The sequence below is a fragment of the Elgaria multicarinata genome, chromosome 3 (genome assembly GCF_023053635.1).
Source record: "Elgaria multicarinata webbii isolate HBS135686 ecotype San Diego chromosome 3, rElgMul1.1.pri, whole genome shotgun sequence".
Taxonomy (NCBI): domain Eukaryota; kingdom Metazoa; phylum Chordata; class Lepidosauria; order Squamata; family Anguidae; genus Elgaria; species Elgaria multicarinata.
The window spans coordinates 109,724,576-109,752,514 of NC_086173.1; the positions used below are offsets into that span (position 1 = coordinate 109,724,576).

The window sequence follows — 27,939 nt, forward strand, 5'->3', positions numbered from 1 at the left end:
TATATATTTTAACACAGTTGTTTTTTTAATTTTATACAAATTGCAACGTTTGATTAGCAGATTGTCTGTCATACATTTTACGTTATAGCTCAGAACAAAATCCAGGATTTAGTCTTCATACATTCACTTGCACAGTCAGGTATCTGGCTCCATTAATGTGTTGAAATAATAAAAAAAAATACTTTAGACTTCCATTTAATCATCATTTCCCAACCTTCAGAATGTTCTCTCGAGTGGATGTGAACAAATATAGGCTCTTTTTTCCAGCACCTGTTTTGCCACTTTTTTAATACTATCATCCATGTTTTCAGGAGCATCTAGAGATAATGGAGACAAAAGTAACAATTCTTTTAGAGCTGCATCTAAATGAGAGAAACAGGATTTTTAAAATCCAAGAATATAAACACAAGCTGTTGAGTTGGTAACAGCATCTGCCACATTAGTACTAATTATGGGAAAGAACATATCATGGGAAATATCAGAGGCCTGCTTTGGCATCCAGATTCTTAGTGTAGTCTTGAAGATATTGCCTTTGAACAGAAATAATGGCAATAGTACTGATCAGGTTTTCTATGCCTCTTTGCTTTAGCAAAGTAGTAAAGTGCTTATTCCGCACCTAAGTAGACAACATAAAATGTTAGGGTTTGGCACTTGATTGTAACACTTACTTTTTCCTAACTCTGCCATCGCATAATTATTCTGGAAATTAGCTTGCGTGCAGAAAATATTTGTAAGCAGCACCTAGAAAATCCAATAAGTTCATTAGCAGTTTGAAATAGTCCTGTCTTGAAATACATGGCTAGAATTTAACTCTGTAATATTAAACAATGAGAAACTGTTGCTCCAAATGCACCATGTTTCCTGCTCAGTTAACTAGAAATTAACCATCTCTTCTCCACCCCTTCATTCACAGTGATTGCTGCACCAAGTTGAATGATTCGATGGCTGAAGCTTGACATGAATCAGAATGGATTTTTCTAAAATTGTTCCAAGACCAATTAGAATCTCATCAAGAATGCACTTTCTGAAGAACCTGCTTAATTTAAACATTTAACTACATGCTCAGTATTTGGTTTTAGAGTATAAAATGTTTTAAATATTTTATTCTGGATGTGGTATTCTCTTCTGGTATGCATGGTCCAGTTGTTCTAGATCAGGGGTGAACAACCTTTTCAGTCCAAAGCGCCACATGGGTGCATGTGCATACACCACCCCCACCACCCCATGATCCTGAAATAGAGAGTACAGACAGCAGGGAAATCTATAGGGGGAATTCAGCCAGGGTACTTTTGGGGAGCTTGTAGGTTATGTATACCTGCTCTAGGTACTACTGGAAGAATTGCTTGGTGGTGCAGCCTAGAAGTCCAACTACACTAGTATTTATTTTTGTAAATCGCCCAGAAAGCTTTGGCTATTGGACGGTATAAAACTGCAATAAAACAAAATATTCCTTGTCCCATCAGCAGCCACCTTCTGTTTATCCATACCCTCTGAAGACATGAAACCTTTGAATATGTTAGTTCCATTTAGCTAACAGCCAATGATAGACTAATCATGTATACACCTTAAAAGAAAAGGAAATGACGTTACTACATATTATGACACTGTATATTACTACAGTCACAAATGGAGATTCTCGTTCTTTACAGGATCGTTTTGCCAGAAAACTTTTTTTCAACCACATGAACTATACAATTGCAAACCCAAATATCCCTTGCTTTTCCTTTGATGGCAAAGTCAAAATATATCTGCATACCCTCAAAAGCAATTCTTCTGGCTGCTTAAAACCCTGGCATACTTGTACATCATGATATTAAGAAGAGTTACAGAAAACCTGGGTAAACTCACCTCATGGTCATGATTGCGTAAACCAATACTGATGGATCGGCTAGCTCTGGAAATAGTTGCTGTCATTGCATATAGATTAATGAGCATGTCTGCCACTCTTTTCAGAACCATCTGCTCATCCACAATAGTCTAGTACCAAACACACACAGAAATAATTTAGCTATTTACTAGCCATCAAAAGCGGTAAGACAGCAATCCTCAGTTGCTATTCGCCACACATGTGGTAAACAAAGAATTTCATTGTATTATTTTATTTAGGCTGCCTTAGAATCTGCAAAGTAGCTAGACTACAGAAAAAATATTCATAGAATCATAGAATAGTAGAGTTGGAAGGGGCCTATAAGGCCATCGAGTCCAACCCCCTGCTCCATGCAGGAATCCACTTTAGAGCAAAGGTTCCCAACCCCCGGGCCACGGACCAGTACCGGTCTGTGGCCTGTTAGGAACCGGGCCACGCAGGTGAGCTGCTTTCACCCCCCCACACACACACACACAGCGTGCCTGGGTGCGGGGCCCCATCTCGCCTGCCCAGCCGAAGCAAAGCTGGGACGTGGGGGAGGGGGGCAGCTTCGGAACAGTGCACCTGGCCGGAAGCTGCTCTGGGAGAGCGACTTCCAGGCGCGCCGTTCCGAAGCCACCCGCCTGCCCCAGCATCCTGGCTTCGCTTCAGCAGGGCACCCACCCAGCCGAAGCGAAGCCAGGTTGCTGGAGTGGTGGGGCGGGGGGGGGCACTTCCCAAAACCATCCCCTCAAACCCACCCACCCCAGTCCGTGGAAAAATGGTCTTCCACGAAACCGGTCCCTGGTGCCAAAAAGGTTGGGGACCGCTGCTTTAGAGCATCCATGACAGATGGCTGTCCAACTGCCTCTTGAAGGCCTCTAGTGTGGGAGAGACCACAACCTCCCCAGGTAACATTCCATTGTCCTACTGCTTTCACCTTGACTTGATCCCTGTCCTAGTACAAGTATATCTTCTAGAGTGGCTCTTAGAGAAGACTGTTATTGGGCTTAGAATTGGTTTCAAACAGTCACTTTGATTAGGTCTATTGTCAGGGCAGTGAGAAGGAGGGAAAGAGAAACGAGAAAGCCCTTGCTACCTTGCCAAACCGCCTCAGCAAGCCTTCTACTGTAACTCCAAAATAGTACACATTTTCTTCAAGTTTCTTGGCACTTTCCTATAAAGGAAAAAAAGAAGAAGACAACACCTAGTGCTCTGCAAGCTGACATTCTCAACTCTAAACATGCACACCAAGAACATACGCATGCACGGGGCTAAGGGCTTACGGACTGAAGAAGCAAGTGGGGCTTGTGTATAGGATTTTAGAAGGTGTAGAGGAGCTAGGGAATTCAGGACCAAGCGTTGATTAATATTAAGAATATATATAGAGATCTCTTCGTAGTTTAAATACAAACTCCCGTCCCTTGACTGACTTATTACGATACCCTTATTAAACCTATTTCCCCATTACTTCTCCGATAGTGGGTTGGGGGAACCAATAAGGCATATAGGATGTCTCTGGACTCCAGAGAGAGAGAGAAAGGGCTGAAGCTTGGGTATCAGTGGGGACAACTGATCCAGGTAAAAGTGGGTGTCACTGAGGGGTCTGCGTCTCGGTTTCTGAGGTTGAAACTGGCGAAGGGTGGAACCTGGGGAGAAAGCGTCACGGTAGGACAGAATTTATCTGGTGTAGGTTTGATGAGCCGCAGTGACTGAACTGATCCAGGGTGACTGCACACACACACACAAAGAATCTTTATTGTGCTTTGTGGTGATTTTCTGCCCTCAGGCTTTTAAATGAAGGGTGGCGGTGGGGAGAGGACCCAGCCAATGGCAATTCAAACACCGTGGATGTTTGGTGCATGAAGGGCCACATGTAGCAAGGGAAGAGCCTATGCTTTTCATGGCTGTTTCCAGGCCCAATTTAAAGTGCTAGGGTTAACTTTTAAAGCCCTAAATGGCTCTGGGACAGGTTACCTCCGGGTGCCCCCACAAAACGAGGTGAGCCGCGTGGCTACTACAGGGAGGGCCTTGTCAATGGTATTGTGGAATGCCCTCCTCAGAGAGGCTTGCTTGGAAGCCACAAGGTGGTCTTCTCGAAGCCAGCTGAAGACCTTTTTATGTCACCAGGTTGTTTAGCCCTCCAGCTTCATTTCAAAATGGGCTGTGGTGCATTCAGATCTTTTACCTTGCTGCTAGTTTTTACTTTGGTTTTATTTGTTTTGTTTAAAATATTTTAAAATTTTATATTACTTTCAATCATGATGTATTTTAGGACTTGTATTTTTGGAGTTTTGGCTATTGGGCGGACCAGCCTGACTATGCTGGCTGGGGTTGATGGGAATTATAGTTCTACCCACCACGTTGGAGAAGGCTGGTGTAGACGATACTGAGCTTTGAAACAAACAGTCTGACTTGATATAAGGCAGCATCTTCTGCTCTGACAAGGAGGATTTAATAGAATCATAGAATAGCAGAGTTGGAAGGGGCCTACAAGGCCATCGAGTCCAACCCCCTGCTCAATGCAGGAATCCACCCTAAAGCATCCCTGACAGATGGTTGTCCAGCTGCCTCTTGGATGCCTCTAGTGTGGGAGAGCCCATTGATTTGTCAATGTAAACTGGCACTAAGAAACCTAAAGAAGTTTTTCAGACCTGCCTATAGCATCTATACGGAGTACTTACTTCTAGACTGGGATGCACCACTCCATCTTGTCCAACTAATCCTAAATCTACTCTTTGGCCCATGCTATCACGGAAGTTTTTCACCAACAAGTTGAATGCCATGCCCACATTTCCTTTCTTGATTTCCCTGTGGGGTTAGAGGGATATATAAGCAGTATTAATATTAGGCCACTTCTGCAATATTGTTTCATTCTGAACACTAAACAGGAACTCCCTCACAAGGAAGAGCTCTACATGTGTACATTATGTGAACATAGAGCCCCTTCTCTCACACAGTGGGTATGGGGCAACCCCTTCCCAAACTCTAGCATCACTATTTTTTCTAAAATGGTACTATTATCTGAATATTTTTGTTTACTCAACTTTTTTCCGTCTAATGTCTCCAGCTCTTCAAAAAATAACTATGCCAGGCTGCAACTCCCAGTCAACTGAGCTAGAGGTGTTAAGGGCATAATTTTATGTATGACTGAGGAATGTTGGGAGCTGTACGGGTAGAATCCAACTAGAGTCCTACTTAGTAGACACAAAGAAATGACTAACTTCAGTCCCCTTCATTTTAATGGGGTCTACTCTAAGTAGGACTCTGTCGTGGGACATTTTTTCTGCCTGAACATGCATGGGATTGCGCCTACCATCAAAGCCAACCCCTAAACACTCCTCTGTAGCTTCCCTAGATTTTAATGGGCCTTGTATGGTCTCCACTGTAGTGAATGAAAGTCGCAGAGCAGCAGTGATGAATTGAGCAACACTTCTTCATTATTGCTTAGCACAAAATTAATTTACAAGTTACATTTTTAAAATACATTTAGGATCCAAACAACACTTTAGATTTCCTAAAATAGGCTGATTTCTAATTTCTGCTAATGCATGTTAAACACCTTCAAGAAAATGTTAATCTTGATACAGTCCCTTCCTTCCTGGTGGGTCCACCTAGCAATTTTCAATCGGTATACAGTACTTATTCATCTATGATGGCTATTTCAAAAAAGCACATACTTGATTTTTCCAGTTAAGATTTTGCCTGCATACTGCATGCCAGTCAAAGCAACATACATCCGTAGAATTTCATTTGTTCCCTGAGCAAGAGAAAAGTTTCCTTTAGCAATTTGCCAGATAAACACACTAACATGTAGGTGTTATTTCCATCAACAGCTTTAGAAGACCTTTTCCCACTGTTATACAACTCTGGAAGTAGCTCTATAGTTAAGCCATGTGGTATTTGCAGTTAAAGCCACAACACCTCTATTCCTTATCAAACTGATCAATACATACATCCTGATATGATAGGATTGATGTACTTTAGAGCATTATTTTACCTTATTTAATTTAAAAATATTTCCATATGAGCTAGTACAGTCTTATATTTAGCCTCTCCATGAATTAACTTGATGGCTTTGGGCAAGTCACAGATAATCCACTCTCCACATTTTCAAGGAATGTGGGAAGGAGTTGCAGACCAGTGCAGACTAGCCGCGTAGCCACTGTGCATGCGAGAGAAGGAGTTCTATTTCGCACAATGTACACATTAGAGTTCTTCCATGTGACTGCTGGGTTAGGACTTCCCCTTGTATAAGAAGATCTCTATGAGCGTAACTTGGCAGGCACTTGGGATGCATTTTCATGTATGCTTGAATACATAATAGTAGAGTGTGGGGGCTTCCAGACACACCAGAGCAGGGCTAACCTTCATAGGCATACAATCCCCCACCCCACCCCCATGTTCCCTTAATGCCCGGGGTGGGGTGAGGTGGTCATTTGAATTCCCATACTCCCAAGTATTAGTGTTCAGTAGTCTTGGTACCTGCTCACAACAGTATAAGGAGAGTGTTACCGATTGTGTTTATAGAGAAGCTTGCATACTAGTCACTCTGAGAAGAACTAAATTGAGAGCAGGGAAACCGTTTTAACACCTGAACAATTGATTATCTAAATGTAAGGCTTTCGAACTAGAGCAAAGAAATGCAATGACACACTGACTGTTCTCTACCCACAAATTATTTGGCACACCAAATGAAAATTCTTTGTAGCTTTGCAGTGTTTCAAGAACAGCTCCTCTTGGAAGAATTGGAATGTATCTGTAAAAAAGGCAGCTTAAATTTTACAGAAAAACCTGGCATCTGTATAAGCTCTGAAAGTAAAGCACCCACGTATTTGAAATGCTTGATTTTTAAGAGATAAAAATGCCGATGGCCTACACCACACTTAAGCAGGTGCTGCTTAGTAATTAAAGCTTTCAAAATGAACAGATGGCTAAACAACAAGCTCATTAAAATTATTGCATACATTGACTGGGGATGCTAAATTAAACAGATGCATGTTACGCATTTGGTTTTAATTGTAAGTACCATTCTTTATAGCACACTGTTAAAGCATACTGCAGCAAGTAAAGCTCGGTTGCACTCAAAGCTAAGCTAGAGTAGGTGATAGCAAAGAATGACCCTATGAACGCTGATTATCAACGAGATGAGAATCTGCTGGTCCACGTTACTCCTGTAGCAGTAGTTCTATTCAGGCATGCTAGGCCGGCACAGGCTAAACATGCGAGGGGAGGAAGTGTTATGGATCCATGTGTAGAGAAGCCTCCCTACTTCAAACTGTTGCTCCCCACAAGTCAAGAGCAACAAAATGCACCAAGGGAGAGGGAAGGCTGGAGCGTCCCACTCCTCAAGTGTTTAGCCTGAATAGGGTTAAATTCTCCAGCCTTTCTATATTGCTTCTCTCTGGTTTCACTTCCAACTTTACTGGTAAAACTTTAGATCTACCATGTTTTGCTTCGTCCCTCCCCACATGCTACTGTCTGTACTCGACCCCCACAGAATACTTCACATAAGCAAGAAAGGAGGTTCAATGCAGACCCTCAACTTGCCCAAGCACCGCTAAGTCTGGTACTAGCCTTTTCCAGATCAGACCGTGCTCTTCTAAAACTATCAGAACGATCCATTGCTATTGCTTCACATACCTTAACATCTAAATAAGACTAATTTCCCCATGCATGAACAGGGTTCCCAATTATGGGGAAAGCCTATGTGCGTTTGGTGGGCTTCTCCTTTACAGTGCCTGGGCAGGGCGGGGCTAGTACACATGGCCCTATTGTCTCCCTACATGATCTTAATCATGTGGCGAGAATAAGGCCCTGAAAGGCTATTTTGATGGAAGGCTTAATCTTGTCTTGAGGTTTTAAATTTGCCAACTATCTTATTCAGGCCCCGTTCAGAAGACACCTTAAACCATGGTGGTTAGGCCAGAAAGCTGGGCTGTGTTCAGAAGACACCATAAACTATGGCTTTAACCATGGTGAATAAAACAAAAAGCCATGGTTTGGTTTAAGGTGTCTTCTGAATGGACCCTCAGGGTTTGTCCCAAATCAGTTTATACCACAAATTTTTACATCTTTATGTTATGAATTCTGTTCTTTCTGTTATGAATTCTACTAATTTACCTAACTCAATTGGTAAAGCAAACATCTTTTAAATAGAAATTTCTGTTGCAAGACTTATTTATATTTGCTCTGACAAGCAAGACAGAATGTTTCCAAAGTGACCAGGTCAGCTTAGATGATCGGAGGGAAATGCACGGATGCCACTTCAAAATGTTGGCCACACTAATGGTGTGCTCTGGCTGTGATGAAGCAAGAGCTGGTTTATGCAACAGCTGTGACATTGGCATACTATGCATAGCCAGGAAGATACGTCCCATCTTTCATGCTCTACTTGCCACAACAGGCCCTTATTTTTATTACTACAACATTCATTTGTCACCATGTTGCAGCTACAATATAGAGAATTTATTTCCCCTAAGCATTAACATCCATATTTAAGTTTCAAAAAGGGAGAGAGAGAGAAAGACCAAAGACAATTTGGGGTAAAAATGCTTTTAACTTCTGTCTAACTTACTTAACACTAATACAATTTACAGTTTTAGACATCACTGCATATTCCCACAGTTTTACATATCATTTAGATATTGACATCCTGTCCGGTTTCCAGAATTTTGTGTAAAATATTTGTCCGCTTGAATCACGTATGCAATTAACTTTCTATACTCTATTTCAAATTGTTAACAAATACAAAAAACACCCAATTTCAGATAGCAGTACAGGATTCATTCTTACTGTGATATCAGCCCAACATAATTTACACGTTTTACTGTTATACCAACAGATGTATACAGCGTACCCAACCGAGACCAACATTTTTAATATAATGAACCACAGTGTCTATCTATTGCATTCAATACATGGTTTTCTATACCATTAAACACACTTTAAATAGTTCTCTAGTATTAATATGTAAGAAATGTTCCCCTTTCCAAATACTCCCATTTACCTGAAAATAAGTCCACTTATAAAAAAGATGAGACACAGGATTGTGTCTTATTTTAGGCATGGCTCCAGAGCCATTTAGAGGACCCTTATTTTTATGCTACCAATTTGAGACTGGCTGCAATTTATAAGAGAAGTGTTCAAATTTACCTCAAAAATCAGAAGTATCCTGCTATCCCGGAGGTAGCGTTCATATGGATAATCTTTCATGTAGCCAAGGCCTCCAAGAATTTGTAAAGCTTCACTCACACAAGTCCATGCACCTTCAGAACTAAATATCTGCCAATAACCATGGAAAGAACTGCAATTATTCTTTACGTAAAAAACCAGCATCTACTAAATATCATGGCAGTATTAAGGAACAACTCTGTGATTACATTCAAACGCTGTCACACTTTGTAATCAAGAAATGAAGCCCTGGTTGGGGCAAACAGTCATCAGTGGCCTCTGCTGAATACTCTGGAGCCAAGTGGAAAGACTAATGCCACCCACTTTTGAGCACTTAAAAGTAATTAGGGCTATTAATAAAAATCCATACATTTCAGTTTCACAGCAGAGCCAAACAAGAGCGACCAGCAACGTTGCAGCGCAGGAGGGCTCCTCTTCAGGGTTCCAACCAGCTGCTCACGCCCCTTCTATTCCTGTTTCTACACGGATCTTCCATTCTTTTCCCCACGCATCCATAGTCAAACAACGTTCTGTGTCCACTGAACATGCTCAGTCCTCAGTGAGCACTTTAGATATTTCACCCTTAAAAGATTTTTGTATGTGGAATTTTGCAAACCTTGAGGCTCCCCTAAGCCTGTTGGTATCTCCTTGACATGCAGCAGTCAAAGAATTGAGTTTGCTATTAATTTAGATTATCCTCACCGTAAAAGATATTTCCACCCCCATAAAGACTGAACATACAAGAAGTATTTTCTAAATCATCTAGATTACTGGTATTTGACTTGCTGTTTCCACTTCAGAAACCTATCTTCAGAAACTGACATGCTATGTAAGCAGGCACATCCTATTTAAAAGGAATTAAACCAGATCAGACCCAACAGAGATTGGGGAAAGGATGCATATGAGAATAAGCTCATCTTTTTCTATGATCACAAGCAATTTTCCCCTTTGAACTTTAGTACAGGTACTTGTATCTTCAAAACAGTATTTCAGCAAAGCTTACTTTAACCATGGCTGCTTCAACTGAGCAATCTGGGATCCCCGGCCTGTCCATCATTCCTGCAGTGAGGTAGGCCATGCTTTCCATTACATACGCTTTCTGAGCAATTAAGGCAAACTTTTCCTTAAAAAAAGACCAACAGAGAGATGCTATTAATATTTAAAGTATTCCATAACGATCCAAATCACAAACATCATAATTTGTTGACCCAAATGTAAGATGTCTCGCACTGGGTACACTTTACACGTTTATTTTATTTATGACTGTTTCCATATACAGTACATAGGCTTTATTGTTTTACATTTGTACTGCAAACTTGGGGTAATATCCAACAGTGGCCATGCATGTGACATGCCCTTTCTTACCCGCGTCTCCATTTGATAAATATAAATATAATATACATAAAACTGAATTAAGAACATAATTGGCCCCAGACCTGGGCTGGCAGGAATACTACCCACAGAGCTGTACTGCTGAAGTCTATTCATGTTGCTATTATTATTTTTAAAAAGAACTTTTATCCTTAATTCTTCAAGTAAACAGGTCAATGCCATAAGTTTCTTAGTTACCTGAATTAATCCAAATTCACTCAGCTTCTTATTAAACTGTTTTCTTGTACAAGCATACTCTGCTGTCATTTCTTTAAAAAAAAAAGAATGGTTAGAAGAAAAAGATAGGCTGTATCATTAAGACCGATTTTGGAAATGATAGTTTTTTAAAAATATATTTAACGTCAGTATATGTCAAGGCCCTTTACAATTATTTTAATGAAATGAAACTCAGGCTCTTATCATGAAGACACAACTCCTACTACGTCAGATCCAAGTAACAGCCACTGTACCTATTAGTGAGACTCCTGCACCACCACACCAGAACGTAGAGGCCAGCTGGTCTCCCTGGTATGTGCTCACTGCATGTTTAAAACCATTCATCTCAGTTTTATATTTCATAGCGGTTACTAATGGGAACACCCATGCATATGCAGCATACTTCCTAGCCAGAGTGTGAATACAGTCATTACCCATTTCTCATTTAGCGGTGGCCAGGAGTGCATTTGCACAGTTAAAGCTAGTGCACCAGCTGCGCCCGGACCTGGCCACGGTGGCGCATGTCATAGTTACATCCCAATTGGATTACTGTAATGCGCTCTACGTGTAGCTGCCTTTAAAGAGTGTTTAGAAACTTCAGCTGGTTCAAAGAACTACAGCCAGAGTGTTGACCAGGGCTAGTTACAGGAAGCACACAAATCCCCTGTTAAAACAGCTCCACTGGCTTCCAGTCTGTTTCCGGGCACAATTCAAAGTGCTAGTTATCAACTGTAAAGCCCTATAGGGCTCAGGTCCAGTTTATCTAAAAGACTGTATTCTCCCTTACAAGCCTGCCCATGCTTTGAGATCTTCAGGGGAAGCCCTTCTCTCAGTCCCACCACCATCACAGGCACGCCTGGTGGGAACGCGGGAGAGGGCCTTCTCGGTGGCTGCTCCAGTTCTCTGGAACTCTCTTCCCCGGGAAGCTAGACTGGCTCCCTCCTTGATGTGCTTTTGGAGGCAGGCAAAAACTTTCTTGTTCCAGCAGGCCTTTGGTGAATAATCTAGACCTTCGTCTATGCCTAGAACTTTTTAAATTGTTATGTATTTTAAATGTTTTAATATTGAAATGTATTTAATTACATTTTTAACTTTTGTATATTTCTAGTTATAGGTTTTAACTGTATATGTTTTAATTTTGAAAAGCCGCCTTGAGGCTCAGCATTGGGCAAAAGGCAGAATAAATAATAATAATAATAATAATAATAATAATAATAATAATAATAATAATAATAATAGAGAATGGATTATCCCCCCTTGCTATCTGTGGATTTTACTATATTCTAGCACACACTTGCCATGTAAAGTACAAATTGGCCTTCAAAGAAAGAGAAACCTACAAGTACCTTTACTTGTTCATCTACAGGAAACGGGCCATATTACCTTGTACTCTCCTTGCTCAAATGCTTGTCTCTGGAATATTGGACAGAGAACACGCACACCCCATACACACAGGGTAGTATCCATTAGGGGCCGTGCACGTGTGGCCAGCAAAGCTGGGCCCCAGCCCACACACGCACCACCCTGCCAGCCCAGGTCTGCACGCAGCTCCTAACACATACAACTGCGATTTAGCATTTCCTGGGCAAGGCTCGCCATGAAAGAAAACGCTTGCTTCAGGAAGGGGTGCAAGGCGCTGTTTGCCTAAACGGATCCTATACTCCAGCCTTCCCCAATGTGGCACCCTCCAGATGTGCCGAACAGCAACTTCCATCATCCCCAGCCCATATGGCCATTGTGTGCACCATCAGATTTGGATCAGAAACATTTTTAAAGACGTACAAGTGAAAAAGCTTCAGCTCCCCAGGACTATGACGTATAGGAATTTACTAAAGTGTGCCTTTAATAATACTCCATTCATTCCAGTCAAGCTTAATATTCTTGCTTTAAGTTATTTCCCTTATTTCTGACATTTCCAATCCTAGAGTCAAGACAATATTGTATCCCTCCAGACTCCTCAGGGCAAGGTGTTCTGTGAAGCATATTTTAAACACTCTTTTTTGTCTCAATTAAAGTCAATTTCCATGGCTTGTGTGTATGTTCCCCTGAAGCTAATTTCCCCACCAGGTAGAGAGAATATGCTCTATTCATTAGCTTCCCCCCTCCCCCGCCCATCCTTTCCTCAGGTCAGCACACATGAACTCTCTCCACACTGCCATTTTACCCTCAACAATCCTCTGATATCGGAGGATCATCTAACAAGCTTCATGGCTGACTGGGGATTTAAACCTGGATCTACCATTCTAAGCAGTGCACAACACCAGCTTCCCTAGTGAATAAAGACTAATAACACCTACAAGGGGGGGTGGGGAAACATGCATAAACCGACTCTTTGTAACTCAAATCAACATTACAGAATAGATTTTGTAACTGACGTGACACAACGCAAGTCACTTCCGTAGAAGCAGAACCAATACAGACATTTCATCTGACCCAGCAATGCAGAAAGCTTAGCCTTACCAATCAATTTCTTAAGCATTCCAGCACTTGCACTGCCCATGCTAAATCTTCCACTGTTTAGGATGTTCATAGCAACCTGCAATGATGATAAGCAGCTTTTGCTCAAGAAACTACAGTGAAAATGGCTGCCCCACCCACCCACCCCACCAGCAAACACAGTTTGCCTTTACTCAAGACCCACCTCTCAATTATGCCTGCTTCCATTATCTACCATACATCATGCTCTCTTGTAACAGCTTAAGGGCAACCTATTGTTCTCCCAACAATTCCTCCACCGCATTGTGGAAACCTTGCAATAATTTTGGCGTATGCCCTAAGCCTTAGACTATTAGTATTTATATAGTGCCATTTGTGTACATGGTGCTTTCCACCTCCCAGAAAACATGAGTTCTGATGAGGGACTTAAAGGAAAAAAAGGAGGTGGCTGCACAAAAGCATACAGCAGGGCAGTTCCCAGGGTAAGGGTCAGTAAGGAAAATGGGTGGAGTCAATTCAGGGAGCAGAAGATAGTTGGCTGGCCAAAGGTAATGGAGCTGGATGAGTGAAGAACACAGGAAGGGAGGTGTCAGGATACATGTGGGGAGAAATAAGGAGGGATAAAGCCATGGAGGGTGGAACCAAGCCACAGGCAACCAAACACATAATGATATTATTCTACCCAATTACTATTGTCCCAAGCATCTAAAACTCGCCAATGTGGTAGACCAGCCACCCCCAATCTAGTGCCCTCCAGATACATGTTAGACTATAAGTCCCATCATCCCAACCAAGAGGAGTTTTATAGTCCAACACATCTGAAGGAGACGAGGTTGGGGAAGGCTGTAATCGGTTGACTTGGCTGATTAAGACAGTTCATACAAAACTTTTGATCTCAATGGACTGCAATATGGTAAAGAACTATATGGATACTATAAAATGAACAATGCAGTCCATGCCCCAATTAATGCCATTTCTCAAAAGCATTTTGATTGTTTTGTCTTCTAGAAGCATCATGAAATCTCAAACATTCTATTATCCAATGTAGAACACTATTAATTTTGTAGACCAGCACGTTAACTGTCACAGATATAAACTCAACTGAAGTTATAGGTTATTGGCCTTGTGTGCATGCATGCCCTTCGAAGCCGGGGAAATCTCAGTTACTGGAAGTAATTACTTGGAAAGCTTTTATGGATTAGAATTTCAAAGGATTCAGAACATAATTTTACTGACACATCTAGCCCACAACACTCTGAATGAATGCATGAGTGAGTAAGAATGAGTTGAAATATCTGGTAAAGAGAGCGATAAAAGCTGAGAAACATGAAAACTTGCGGCTGGCTAAGCCCTGTTACTTTCAAGAGATGCTTAGACGGTTGCAAGGAGTAGGTCGTTCCACACCTAGGAGAAGCTACTGCTGATCTCTCTACACAGCTTTATTGTTTGAATCTGATGCAGGAATAAAAAAATGCTTAAGGTGCAATCCTATGCATGTATAGACGGAAAAAGATCTTCAGCTTCCAGCACTCCCCAGCCAGCCACACTGGGGGTTGTAGGACTTTTTTTCTGCAAAGGATTGCACCCTCACTCATTCTTTGAATGTTGTTAATCTATCACAGATTTTTTAATAAGCACAAATTTACGGCTAGCAAACATGTCCCTTTACATAAAACTGCCCCCTCCAAATTGCTTGCTTTTATAAGAGTGCCCCTTAAAATTGTATCACTCCAACTAGTTCCATTCTCTCCCTTTCCCCACAATGAAAATCATCTTCTATATCTCACAGCATAGGTGTAAGTTGTGAGCTGTTAAGTGTCTGTATCTTACCTTAAACCCCCCTCCAACTTCTCCAATAACATTTTCTATAGGAATGTTTGTATTTTCAAAGTGCACTTCACAAGCTGTAAAAAAAGAGAGAGAGTCTCTTGTGCTAATTTTGCAGTATTTTAGGAGTCACTGATTTCACACACATTAGGTTCTAAGTTTGAAGTAACAGAAAAGAGGCAGGGTGGTGGGGAAGAAGAGAGAGGCGTGTACAATTCCACTGAAGTCTCCCTAGTTTCCATGTTAAGTAGATCTGCTTTGTCTAAGATTTTAACTTTGAGAAGCTAGAAATTATATTCTATTTGGCAAGTAAATATTAATAGATACAATGACTTATGCAAAGGTATATGAATAATCCCTCTAGGTTTCCACGAAAGAATACATTAATTTAGTATAATGTACAACGTGTGGTCAAGCTATGAGCTGGCATGAAATCTGTGGTACTAATTATTATTTTTGTGGAATAGCTTCTAAGCAAGTTCCCATGCTTAGATCTGTTCAGCCTGTACATCCTGTATAAAAACGCGAATTCCACGTGTCTTTACACTGGGATTCTGATGCAGTGCACCTTCCGTAGGCCAAAGTTCATGGATAGAGGAAGGTAAACTGAGCATAGGAAGGACCGCTGGCTACCATCAACTTCTGAGTGTGAAGCTTACAGGACTGCAAATCAGGAAGGCTGCTGAGGCAGGAGCAATTTTTTCTCCATTCCATAGCAACTGGACTCACTGGTACCTAAGGTGAGTTTTTAACTGGATTATCTTGGACTTGGATACTCAGGTTGACAACAAAGATATCAACCAACTGAACAACTTATTAGAGTAACATTTATGACCACAAAGAGTCATTAATGATGGCCAGTAATTTATAATATATACTTTTGCCAACTATCACAGACATTTTAGAAAACACAGCTGACCCACGAATCTGGACTTCCCCTGGGGTCCAGGAAGACTATTAATTCTAAATCTTCCCAAAGCAGTGTTTATGCAATTCTTACTGTTAGATCCTCGAATTCCCAGCTTATCCTCTGGCTTTCCATTAGTGACTCCACCAAAAGCTCTTTCTACAAGGAAAGCAGTAATTTTGTCCTTTACTGCACCATCTTTGTCAACAATCTCAGTCCTTGCAAACACGGTAAAGATATCTGCAAGTCCACCATTTGATATCCATATCTGCAATTGAAGAAAAAAGTACGTTTTGTTCTGCTTGGAAGGAAATGTTACTTGCTTCATAAAATATATGAACTGATTGGAAGATTCCTTCCCTTGCTACTTTTTCCTACCAAATATTACTCCACACTTAGTAAGTATCACTAAAGAAATCCACCTTAAAGCGTACCTGACAGTTGCCCAGCTGCAACTTGAATGTCTCTAGTGTGAGAGAGCCGACAACTTCCCTAGGTTATTGGCTCCATAGAGCAATACAACAACGGAACCAGTTACCTAGGGAGGTTGTGGGCTCTCCCACACTAAAGACATTCAAGAGGCAGCTGGACAGCCATCTGTCAGGTATGCTTTAAGGTGGATTCCTGCATTGCACAGGGGATTGGACTCGATGGCCAACTCTACTATTCTATGATTCTAAGTATCCTTTGGCTACAGACCTGTTTTCAGTAAAGATTTAACACAAAGCGGAAAAAATGCTTTCCATGGTGGGAGAGCTGATCCTTTTCAAATAATAAAGAACTGGAAATTTCAGTTAAAAAAAAAAAGCACCTTCAGAAATACTGCCTCTGTTACAAAGTTAACTTAGGGTTCAATGCAATCCATTTTTGGGGCAGGGCAGTTTTCATTGCTTATGGATCCTACTCAACTATCTTTTCCTTTAGACACAAGGAAAGAAAACTGAGCATCCTTTTTCAAACTAATAGGCAAAGAAAAATCAGTGGAATGTTTTCTGTGGGTAGGTACCTTTGAGCCATTTAATACAAAACTTTTTCCATCTTCACTCAAAGTGGCTCTGCTCTGGATGGATGCAGCATCACTTCCACTGAAAAATAAATAAAATGGAAGAAATGGGAACTTGGCAGCTGAACAACCCACAGACCCGGTAGTTAATTACACTTGAACGTTCTGAATCTCAAAGAGTTAAATGTTCTTATCACTCTGCATATTCCAAAACAATCACCTAAACATGGTCTCCTAAGTAGCCTCTGTGAACAACAGCAGCTGCATAGGATGAGATGGGTAATATAAGATGGTAACTAACATGTGCACGTCTACTGTTGGACATTTTTTCCCATATGTTCATGGAGTGCCTTTGGTAAGTAGCACCCATCACTCAGTCTTTCCTAAGGGATGAGCACAGAGGAATTGTGCAGTGTTAGGCACCAATGCCTAAATGGGCATGGAGCATCTTTGAACAAAGGTGTCCAATGCTCTAAGTTGTCAATGCTAAAGGTGTCCAATGCTCTAAAGGTGTCAATGCTCAGTTCTTTTCTCCTTGAGAGAAAGGCTGGACAGGAGCCCAAAGGTGCACTGGGCAGGAGCTTCTAACACTTCCCACCGCTGATGGAGGGAAGCCACATTCGGCACAGGGCAGCAGCATTCTCACCATGGCGAGCGCATTGTTGAAGGCTGAAGGCAAGTCAGATCCCAGAATGGGTTGCCTAAAGCCACCTAATGTGATCATAACAGGAAGAGGAGGAGATTCTAACCAGGAATTTCAGGATTCCTAATTTAGTCTCTCAAGTGACTTCATCACACCAGCTCTTGGACGTATTTTCAACCTTAAATGGCAAACATAGTACCTTCCTGGTTCAGTAAGGCAAAATGCTGCAATATGCTCCCCAGAAGCCAGTTTAGGTAAATACTTTTTCTTTTGTTCATCAGTGCCTGCTATAAGGATGCCCTGCCAGAAAAAAAGGAAAACAGATAATTTACTAATAGACCAGATATAGTGAAGCAAAACCCTAACTTAAGAGGGATTATTTAGGTTTCTAATCTGTTCACAGGCATGAACATTTTAAAACTAACATGCAGGATTGTAATCTACAGTGGCCAAGTATTCAGGGACACAAGAAGACAGCCAATCCTTTAGCTCTTTCATACCAGGATGCGATATTTTTGATACCATTGCTCCATGTACATTTCAGATCTCCCTAACCTAGCACATAACTGTTCACAAATTGAGTGCTCCAAGTTGTTTCAGAAAAGCATAAAATGTGATTGACAGACATTTCTATAGATCACCATTTAGCCAGGCTTACTAAAGGCAACCAAATTTATTCAAATAAAGACTTAACATAAATTTCTCAACAAGCTAGAAAGGTTAAGGCACACTGATCTTTTCATTTTCTCAGAGCTATCATCTTAAGTTGATTCCAACTGAATTAAGTTTAGATTATTTTTGTTTTAATGCCAGCAATTTTCAGCTCTAGAACTCATTTACGTAATTCCTTCGCATGGTCCTTATTCTTTATTACACAACTATCATTAAGATTTTATTTTACAGGTAATTTATTCATTAGTCCTCTGTTCTACCTCTTCATATTTGTCTCTTATTGCAGCAGGGAGGCACACCTGTATGTGCCTGGGAAAATGCATGACTTGCAGAGCATCTGTGTAACAAAGATATAAATAATGGGAAAGTTACCTTTAGCCCTATAGCTTGGTGAGCAGCCAAAGTTACTGCAATAGCTCCATCCTGAGAAGTGATTTCACCTAAACGTGCATACACTGTATTTGAAAGACCAAGGCCACCTGCAAAAAATTGCTTGTATCTATCAAACAATATTTTGTCGTTTTAACACCTTCACTAAAACAAAGAAACAAAAACACCTTGCTCATAAATAATTTCCTTGACATTACTAGAATCTATTGGTTTTAGAGATAAGAAATCCCGCGCAAATTGCTTGTGGTTGGGAATCATTCACAGAAGACAGGGAGGACAAGTTACATATCTAGATTTCAGCAAGAACTTTCTTTGAAGGACCCAACCAACCTTAAGGTAGTCAAGGAAGGGAAGGAAAGAGATGCACTTCAAGGCATCTCTCATATTAGATGAACGAACAGTAAAGCCCTGCTTTCTGTACGCTTTCACTTACCATACTCCTCTGGAATCTGTATGCCAAACAGCCCCAGGTTCTTCAGTCCATTAAGAGTTTCTTGGGGAATTTTAGCATCTTGGTCAATTTTCTTAGAATCCACTGAAAGGCAATAATGAATAAGAGTTATACAATATAGCTGGTTACAGATAACATAGATCTGATCAGTTAATTCAACAAACATGTATTTATAGACTTAGATGTATAGTAATTAGATCATTTTTAACACTGCTGCTGTGTAAGAAGCCCAACAAAGACAAATTGGAGACTCAAGTTACTCTGCCAAATATTTTTTCATGCTAGACCTTCCTTTCCCATATGCCACTAAATTTAATACCTTTGATGGCATGGAAGTGGGGACTAGCCAAGTATCTCAAGGGCAAGATTAAGACACCGTTTTTGTCAGGCAACACGATCTGAGTAAGCTTTTTCAAATAATTTTATCAACCAACAGTATCGCATCAAGAGTTAACCTGGGATATAATCTCACTCCATTCTCAGGCAAATGTGAGATGATTATCAACAATATGGCAGTGGACAGGAAAATATTTTAAGATAAGAGCACAGCGGCTGTTTAAACACCACGGTAAAACTTCTGAAGTTTCATGCTGCTTTCCTCTTTTTGCTAACTAAATCATGCATGTGAAGAATACATAGATAAGCAACAAGCTGTTTTATTGTTAATACTCTAGAAAATGAACTTATGAAAAGTGGGGGAGGAGTATACCTTCTTCATTGAAGAATTTTTCTACTGGCCCAACAAACTGGTTGATTTCTTCCAATTCTTCATTGCTAATTTCAGGAAAAGGAAAAACCTCCTCCTAGAATGATAGATTTTAACAATTTTCTTTTTAAAATCTCCTTTGTTAATATCAAAAGAAACTCAGATCCTGTATTTATTAGGTAGTCACATATGAGGTAGCCTTGGCACAGGCCTTTTGCAGATATTTCAAACAGGAGAATGGTCACTTACAGCCCTATAACCCAACTTTTTATTTTTTAATTTTATTTAATATTGCATTTATATCCCGCCTTTCCCCCACAAGGAATCCAAGGCAGTGTATATAACCCTCCTCCTCCTCTCCATTTTATTCTCATACCAAGAACCCTGTGAGGTAGGTTGGGCTGAGAGTCTATGACTTGGCCAAAGTTACCCCGTGAGCTTCTGTGGCCGAGTGGGGACTAGAACCCAGATCTCCCGACTCCCAGTCCAACACTTTAGCTACTACACCACACTGGCATCCCACAGACACACTTGGACTTTCTTCCTCCTTTGAAGCTTCTGACAAAAGTGATTTAGGGATTTTCCACAAGGGCAGTTAAAAAGGACACTTGACAGAATATGTGTGCTTTATCTCCATCCTCCCAGTCACACACTTTTAAATTGGTCTTGTATCTTTTAAATTTGGGGCGTTTAGATAGTTGTGCATGAGCAGCTTCGGGAGGGGGGATGCTCTACCCCGCTCCCCAAATATAGTGGTACAAAGGTCCTAGTGCTACTGTGAACACAAGTTTCTTGAATTCTGGTATTTTCCATTCACCTGTTCCCATAAGAAAGAAAATCTCCTGGAAAATCAGAACTCATACCTGCTAATAAGAGCAAGGATGACCTTGCTAACAGCATCTGCTATACAAATAGCAATTAGTTAATTTTCTTAATTATTTATGATTCTCCCTTCTCTCTCTTAATTTCATTTTAGATTAGCACCTCTTCAAAGAAAGTAATACAATGGGCTTACTTCCCAAAACCATACAAGACAACTAGCAGTAAACAAAATAGGTAGGCCTGGATAGCACCTCAGCTTCTTTTATTCTATTGAAGAGGGTTCTATCTTGTGCCCCATGCTATTTAACGTATAAATGAAATTGCTGGATATGACCGTCAGTACATAGATGGCATCCCACTTTATCTTTCTATTTCATCAACCAGATCAAGCAGTCGAAATACTAAATCCGTGCTCGGTACAATAATAGATTGAATGAAGGCCAATAAACTGAAGCTAAATCCAGACAAGACAGAGATATTGTTATTCAGTGGTTTGTCTGCCCAGGTGTGTTGGAGAGCTTTGCACTTCCCATAAAGGCCCAGGCTTGTAATCAGCTCTGTTACCAGAAGCACAAGTGGCCTCTATGGCTCAGAACACTTTCTACCTGCTTAAGTTGTTACACCAGCTATGACCCTACCTACACAGGGATAGCCTGGGTCCAATGATCCGTGCCCTGGTAACCTCCTATTTGGATTTCTGCCCTTTGTTGTATTTGGGACTGCCTTTTAAAATGTTCCAGATCCTTCAATTCATATAGATTGTGGCCCCAAGAGAACTAACTAGGACAGTGTGATATGAGCATATTATGCCAGTACTTTTTTTTTTGTCTTCATTGTCTCCAAGTCTGTTTCTGAGCCCAATTTAAAGTGCTGTTTTTGATCTTTGAAGCTCTTCATAATTTTGGTCTTAGGTACCTGAAGCATTGCCTCTTCCTACATGTACTACCCGTATATCGAGATTGTCGTTTAAGCACTTCTTCAAGTGCCCCCATCAAGTGAGGTACAGTGGGTGGCTATGAGTGACAAGGCATCTACATTAGTGTCTCCCCACTTGTGGAATGCCCTCCACAAATAGGCCTTCCTGATACCCACTTTAATGTATTCCAGGTACCAGACAAGGGCCTTTTAACTTTCCCAAGCCTTTTAAATTATGCTGTGAGTCTTAATATTGTGCTAGCTCTGTGGTTTTATTTCTCTGTTCTCTGCTTTTAATTTATTTTTATCTTAATTGATGCATTTTTTTTGTTCATTTTATTGTAATGTGATTTTTAAATTTTATTGATTTACTTTGCAAGCCACCCAGAGAACTTTCTGTTCTGGGATGGCTTAAATAAATATATAAGATGTGTACATGGACACCTTTCAAACATATACCTTCTCCGTAACTTTGATCTTTTCTAGCCTTTATGGGCTATAGTATCCTCTAAACATAACACAATATGTTTCCTTCATTGCTGTGCATACAGAAAAAGACAATGCACTATTCCAAATACATTGCGAAAATACTCCAGTTTAGCTGAGTTTCAAGGGAAGCAGTCCCGTAGTTTGGGATTAACAAGTACTGAGACTGCCCACTCTTTTAGGATGTGCTTGTCTTTTATTATTGCTAATGTTTGAAAAATTCACTAGCCATATTATTGTACTGGCTTGTAAAATATTTCCTCTTATCAGATCAAGGCTTCTGACCTTTGATTTCAGTGTGGTTGCAATGGTTTTATTAACTTGTTTGGATTCTTGTTCTATGTTACAAGTTCAAGGATTGACTTCAAATTTCTCATTACTCTTTTGAGTGAGCAAACATAAGGCTGTTCCTGTGCAATTGAGTACTTCCTGCAGATCTCACTATTGAATGGCCATGCTCTTTGTTTTTATTGGGTGACCTGAGTAGCTTAAATGTTTCTGAAATAGGTCAGTTAAATCATTACAAATCTCTCTACAGGCAGGCTTTGATTATGCTAGCCCTGATTTCATAAGAATCCTCTTGGATCAGACCAAAAGTCTATCTAATCCAGCATTTGGTTCCCACCAGAACCCCACAAGCAGGACATGAGTGCAATACATTCCCCAGTAACTGGTATTTAGAGGCAGACTGCCCCTGACACCGGAAGTAATATATACCCATCATGAGAAGAATTTGTCTAATCTCCTTTTTAAGACATCCAAGCTGGTGGCCATCACAACATCCTCTCCCATTGCGTCATATGCTGTTCCTAAGGTCCCTCCACTATCAGGAATGGCCTTTTGGAGAGCACAGGAGACCGATGTGAGGCAGGCAGGGTAGGAGAGCTCCATGGATTGAATACAATTTCATTGCTGCTATTCTGGATCCAGGGCATATGCTCTTAGTGTTGTTAAATCTCCATAATGAGACAACTTGCTTCAATTTCTTAATACTTTATCAGTAAGGTTATCTTTGCAACCATTTCATAAATGCCACAGAGCCAAGCAGAAATCCCCCTGCACCACCTTTTGAAAATGTCCATCTAAGTATGAACCGAACAGCAGTGCCATCCACACCAAACTCAGAGAACCTCTCCATAAGGATACCATGGTCAATGACATCAAAATCCATTGTCTGTTCTGGCAAAGGTCATCCCATAAGGCAACCAGGGCAGTTTCAGTACCCAAACCAGGCCTAGACAGCAAATGGATTTAGAAAATTACTTCCATCCAAGTATCTGAATCAGTCTTAGATCTGGAGTGGTATACAAATCTTGTAAATAAATAAATAAGTACTTAAGAGTTAGCCAGCAATGACTCACTCAAGCACTTTGCCCTGGGAGGCGATGTTAGTCACTGCCCTGTAGTTGGTCAAATCTTCTGGGTCTAAAGATAGACTTTTTCCCCAGAAGTTGTTGTACTATTGCCTCTTCTCTTTACAACTAATTTACCATCTCCTGGACCCAGCTGGTCATCCCCTCCCCACTAGATGTAATAAGCCTAGAGGGTCAAGAGTTGAGTATCTAAGTTTTTTGCTAGACTTTGTTGACGTCCTTAAGTCCTAGAAACTAGAAGTCATCCAAAAATGTAGGATCAGACTGTGCTGTGGATACTTCTACTGACTGATATGCATTAATTATGGTATACCTAAATGCAGTGACTAAAAACCCAACTATTTTGGAAGAAACAAGGTGTGTGTGCTTTGCTACAATCGAGTGCAATTCTGCTTCCCACGCACCTTGTTTGCTTGAACAATTGAGTTTTTTTGCTGCTGGCATGGGGAGGGGGGGCTGCAAATAGGGCCTACAAAAATGGTCATGTGGCCCATGTGCTGCCCATCCCTGATCTAGGCCAATAACATCTTGTGGAAGAGTTCTAAGGACCTTCTGTGTAGACAACCAGAAAAGAGCACTTACTCATGGCATATTTATAGCCTCTCGTCCCATACCTTGTGTAGCGTTTCTATATCAGAAGATGCTGAGAATGCGCAGGACTGGCATAGAAATGCTGTGTTCTAACTAATGTATGGGGCAAGAGGCTTGAAAGCTTGCACATTTTCCACAAGCAAGTGCTTTTTAGCAGCTTCCACATACCGTTGTAACATCTAAAACAGTCCCGATATATTCCAGTCCAGTCTATAGATAGGAGAGCTTAACTTATGTTATGGGATATTTTAATTTCCTAAGCAAAAAAGACAACTGCATCACTGTTTATAGTTTCTAAGCCAGGAGTACTAAACATTATTTAGAACTTCTGAATAAATTACTTGATAAAAAAAAATGCAACAGGGACTATTCAACATTAACAAACTTTTTTTGTTTGTTTGTTTTAATCTTGGCTTTCCAAACTTTTTTTATCCCCCAAGTTGATTTTATATTTTAATTTCCCCCTTAATTTTATGTTGCCTGCCCCAAACCTTCAAGATACAAGAGATTATACATCTAAACAAAATTACAGCTTTATATTAAAAACACACACAACAGTTTGAAAATATTCCCGGAGTTTAGAAAACAAGTTTAGGTCTAAAATCCTATGCATACCTACCTATTCAATTTGCAATGAAAACAATGGGACTAGATCTGAAAAAACATGCTTAGGAGTACACTGTAAGACATGAAGTATAGCAACATATTATAAGCTTCTTGCCAAGTTGCACAGAGTTGATTTCTAAGCAGTCATTTTGTAATCTGTTTAATATGTTCTCTTGTTTTTCAAAATGAGAAAGCGTGTTCAGATTACCAAATGAAAGATGAACATGTTTTAACATACAGCTACTCCCTTCCCAGCTATAAAACAGCTAAACAGGGCAAAGGTAACACCTTACTGGAGATAGCGCTCTGCTTGTTATTCTTCTAAATGTACACATACACACACACCTCAATCCAAAGCAGGTTTGCTTAGAAGCAAGTTCTACTGACTTCAGTGTAATTTACTTCCTTGTAAGTGCACTCAGAACAACAGACATATTTGCTCAAGAGTAGATAAGTATTAAGATAAGATGTTAAATTTATGGTTTAAATCCAGAAAGAAATCTCTCACTCCTTGCTAGACATATCCACATGACACAGAGTCTACTTTTTGCTCAACTGAAGGTTCAAGACCCAGGAATAACACTGGCCACTTATAAAAAGATGTCTTCTCCAAATCCAGGATTTTCCTGAAATCTAGGACCTCTGAAATTGTATTTAGTTTTGCTGGCAAAAGTGATGTGACTCTGCCAAGAAAGTTGTCACTGGGTGCTCAACTGTTTTTCTTCCTGCTACATGGAGCTCCCAAACTGGCCTGTGGTCCCATATCCCAGAAGGAAGGTGAAGAGCAATAAAGCTATTCATTGCTCCCCTACTTTGTCATTCTCTGCTCACCCCCACTCCAAATTAGTGGGAGTTCCATTGTAAGGAATATCTCAGAGACTGGATTATGCACGAAGTGTTGCTATTTGATACAAGGGGTGCAATCCTGTCCATGTTCAGACAGAAGAGTCCTACAACTCCTAGCATTCCCCAGCCAGCCATGTGATAAAGTTGTAGGGCTTTATGTATAGGATTGCACTCTAAATGTACTTGCTGCTCAAAGCAACCATTTTCTCTCAAACTCTTCTGTCCCCCATACCTAGAGTGTGGGCAACTCCACACCTAATGTAGCAAATGTTTGGTGCAGCAAAAACACTAATAACAAACATACGTCAGGAAACATGGATTGCCCCATTACCTCCTGATGTAAGTGTGTAAAGATAACAAGGTGCACATATGGCTTTGCTACAGAACCCCCAGCATAATACTGGTGTTCTTGCAGCAAGTACATTAACTGCATGAAGGGAACAACTGCCTTGGATTCTGCACACAAGATTCAATCCAATTTCTTCTCCAGCAAAAGAAAATCTTGTTTCACGATAAGGTATTTTGTCTGTATGCCACCCTGAGATCCCAGTGATATAGGGTGGAATACAAATGCTTTAATAAATAATAAATTTGTAGTAGTCCAATAATAGGCAAAACATGACCTCTCTACAACCTAAAAGGAAGGTTTGTGCAGAGACAGAAAGCACATTGATCTGATTCACACGATATGGGGGAAGGTAAAGTATCCACGGAGTGGGGAGGGGTAGGAAAACCATGACATATTTGCCCATCACATGGAGCCCTGTGGTTTACTTACCCCTCCCTGTTCCATGGATAATTTTGCAGCTTCCCACTGCTGCACCCATATATCCCAGCAGGTGTTTCACCACAACTCAGGCCATGGCAGCCTCCCCAGCCATCCAAAGGGCCTTGCAACTATAGAAAAAGTCTGCAGCACCAAAAGCATCATTGGGAGTGGCAGTCACACTTGCCAGCCAACTCTATGGTTACTGCCATTTTTAATTTTTTTTTGCATGAACAAGCAGAAATACCCACAAAAGTTCCTGTCTGATGACATGGGAACCACCATGGATGCCCACTAACCCTCCTGCAGCAGGTAGGTAGTGACTGTGGCTACTTGACCTATTGTGGCGGTGGGAGGTCACCACCCATATGACATGCTAACCCAGCTTGGATCGTGATTTTCAACAATCCACAGTGGGTTAGTAGGCCCAATTTCTGTTCAGTGTGACATTCCGAGAAAAATTAAGTGCAACTTGAACAATAAAGAGCATGTTGTATATTCCCAACCTCAACCTAGAGGTTTCCACTCCATGCAGAAAAAGAATTATACTTTCAAACATGTGAACATTATCAGTGTCCATCTTACAGCCCTGCTTAGGAAGAAAAATATGCCCAAACTATTTTGGTTGTAACACCTTCCCTAACCTGGTGCCCTCTAGATGTTTTAGACTTCAACTCCCAGCATTCCTGAAAATTGGCCATGCTGGCTGGGGCTGATGGGAGTTGAAGTCCAAAACCTCTGGAGGGTGCAGGTGAGGAAAGTTGGTTTAATTGTATAAGGGGGGGGTTAGCATTAGGAAAAAATAACTCATCGAAGAAAAACTTTAAAGCATTAACTAAACAAACTTGAAACATAAACTTCCTGTCAAAACTTCCAAACCCTGAAGCGATGTTGACGCCTACACTGCGATTTCCACGAGGGGATAGAAAGGTGGTGTCTCCTAAGTGTAATTTGAAGGACAGAAGCAACAGGTCTGACCACCTTCCTAAACAAGGGAGATAGGAAAACAAGCCAGGCACCAAAGAGCTTGGAATACCCCCTACATACACATGCACACCCACACCCACACCCTCTTGAACGGCACCGCAGGGCCTCCTGAGATTTCGGGGTGCCACGACAGCTCTTCCATCATCATTAACCCCACCGAGCCGCTCCTGGAGCGACGAAGCTCTCCGGGAAACCGTGACAGGCCTCACCTTCCGAAACGTCCCCAAGAAGAGCTCCTTGGCGAAGGCGGGCCGCGGGCAGCTGGTGCGGAGCTGCCTGACCCCGGCGGGGAGAACGGCTCGCGCCACGCAGAAGAGGCGCCCCAGTCCGCTCATGTCGCTAGCAGCCCCTCGCTCGTCGCGCCCGTGTTGGGGAGGCGGCAGGGCGCACAGCAATGACGACACACGGGGGCCGCTCGCTGTCGTTCTCACACGCCCGCACGATCGCTCCGCCCCCGGCTTTGATATATGTCCCATCTATAGACTCGCATGTAGAATCACACTGTATGTCAGCTTCTGGGTTGGCTTTGGACTCCCATTTGCAGGAGTGAAAATGGAAGTTGCCCATAGGGGAAAAACAACAACTGGAGTTTAGCGCGCGCGCACACCCAGGTATCGAAGGTATCGAAGACAGAAGCTCCTGCTCTTGACTCACGTTTAGTTCTTCTTACGAAACGTGCTAGTTTTGAAACACTGAAACGCGCCGTGTGTCTATATGCAAGTCCACGCAGCTCAAGGCTTCTGTGTGTAATGCAGACCGGAGGCTGGGGTAAGAGAACTTTTGCTGTTGCCTTTGCAACCAGAGGAGTATTTTGTAGGATGCTGTTTGGCCCAGCAGCTCCACCTCTCATCGCCAGTACTAGTGGACCACATTGCAGGGCTGTCAGTAGCCCCTCTCAGTCACAAT

General features: G+C 41.3%; 1 protein-coding gene across 2 annotated transcripts; it reads right to left on the reverse strand.

The window, feature by feature from the left end:
- ACAD9 (acyl-CoA dehydrogenase family member 9) lies at nt 1-27,401 on the reverse strand. Of its 2 annotated transcripts, XM_063121251.1 has the most exons (18): nt 27,243-27,401; nt 19,645-19,738; nt 18,918-19,019; nt 18,467-18,573; nt 17,622-17,722; nt 16,783-16,861; nt 15,870-16,044; nt 14,873-14,946; nt 13,067-13,142; nt 10,589-10,659; nt 10,023-10,142; nt 9,002-9,130; nt 5,527-5,606; nt 4,531-4,657; nt 2,946-3,023; nt 1,849-1,977; nt 669-741; nt 1-317 (listed from the first exon to the last, which is right to left on the reverse strand). In XM_063121251.1, exons 1-18 carry the CDS (start codon nt 27,366-27,368, stop codon nt 217-219), a joined length of 1,842 nt encoding a protein of 613 aa, XP_062977321.1. In that variant the 5' UTR covers nt 27,369-27,401; the 3' UTR covers nt 1-216. The 2 variants fall into 2 exon arrangements, with proteins under 2 accessions (XP_062977321.1, XP_062977323.1); XM_063121253.1 differs by lacking the exons at nt 1-317; nt 669-741 and adding an exon at nt 375-616.
- Nucleotides 27,402-27,939: the final 538 nt, after the last annotated feature.

Bases quoted from the DNA above. Each gene is read 5' to 3' on its own strand.
- ACAD9 (XM_063121251.1), bottom strand. From the start codon at position 27,368: ATGAGCGGACTGGGGCGCCTCTTCTGCGTGGCGCGAGCCGTTCTCCCC. The intron at 14,947-15,869 runs GTAAGAATTGCA...CTTTTTTTACAG, and splicing joins GGGAATTCGAGGATCTAACA to CTTGTGAAGTGCACTTTGAA. The intron at 3,024-4,530 runs GTAAGTACTCCG...TTTCCTTTATAG, and splicing joins TGGTGCATCCCAGTCTAGAA to GAAAGTGCCAAGAAACTTGA.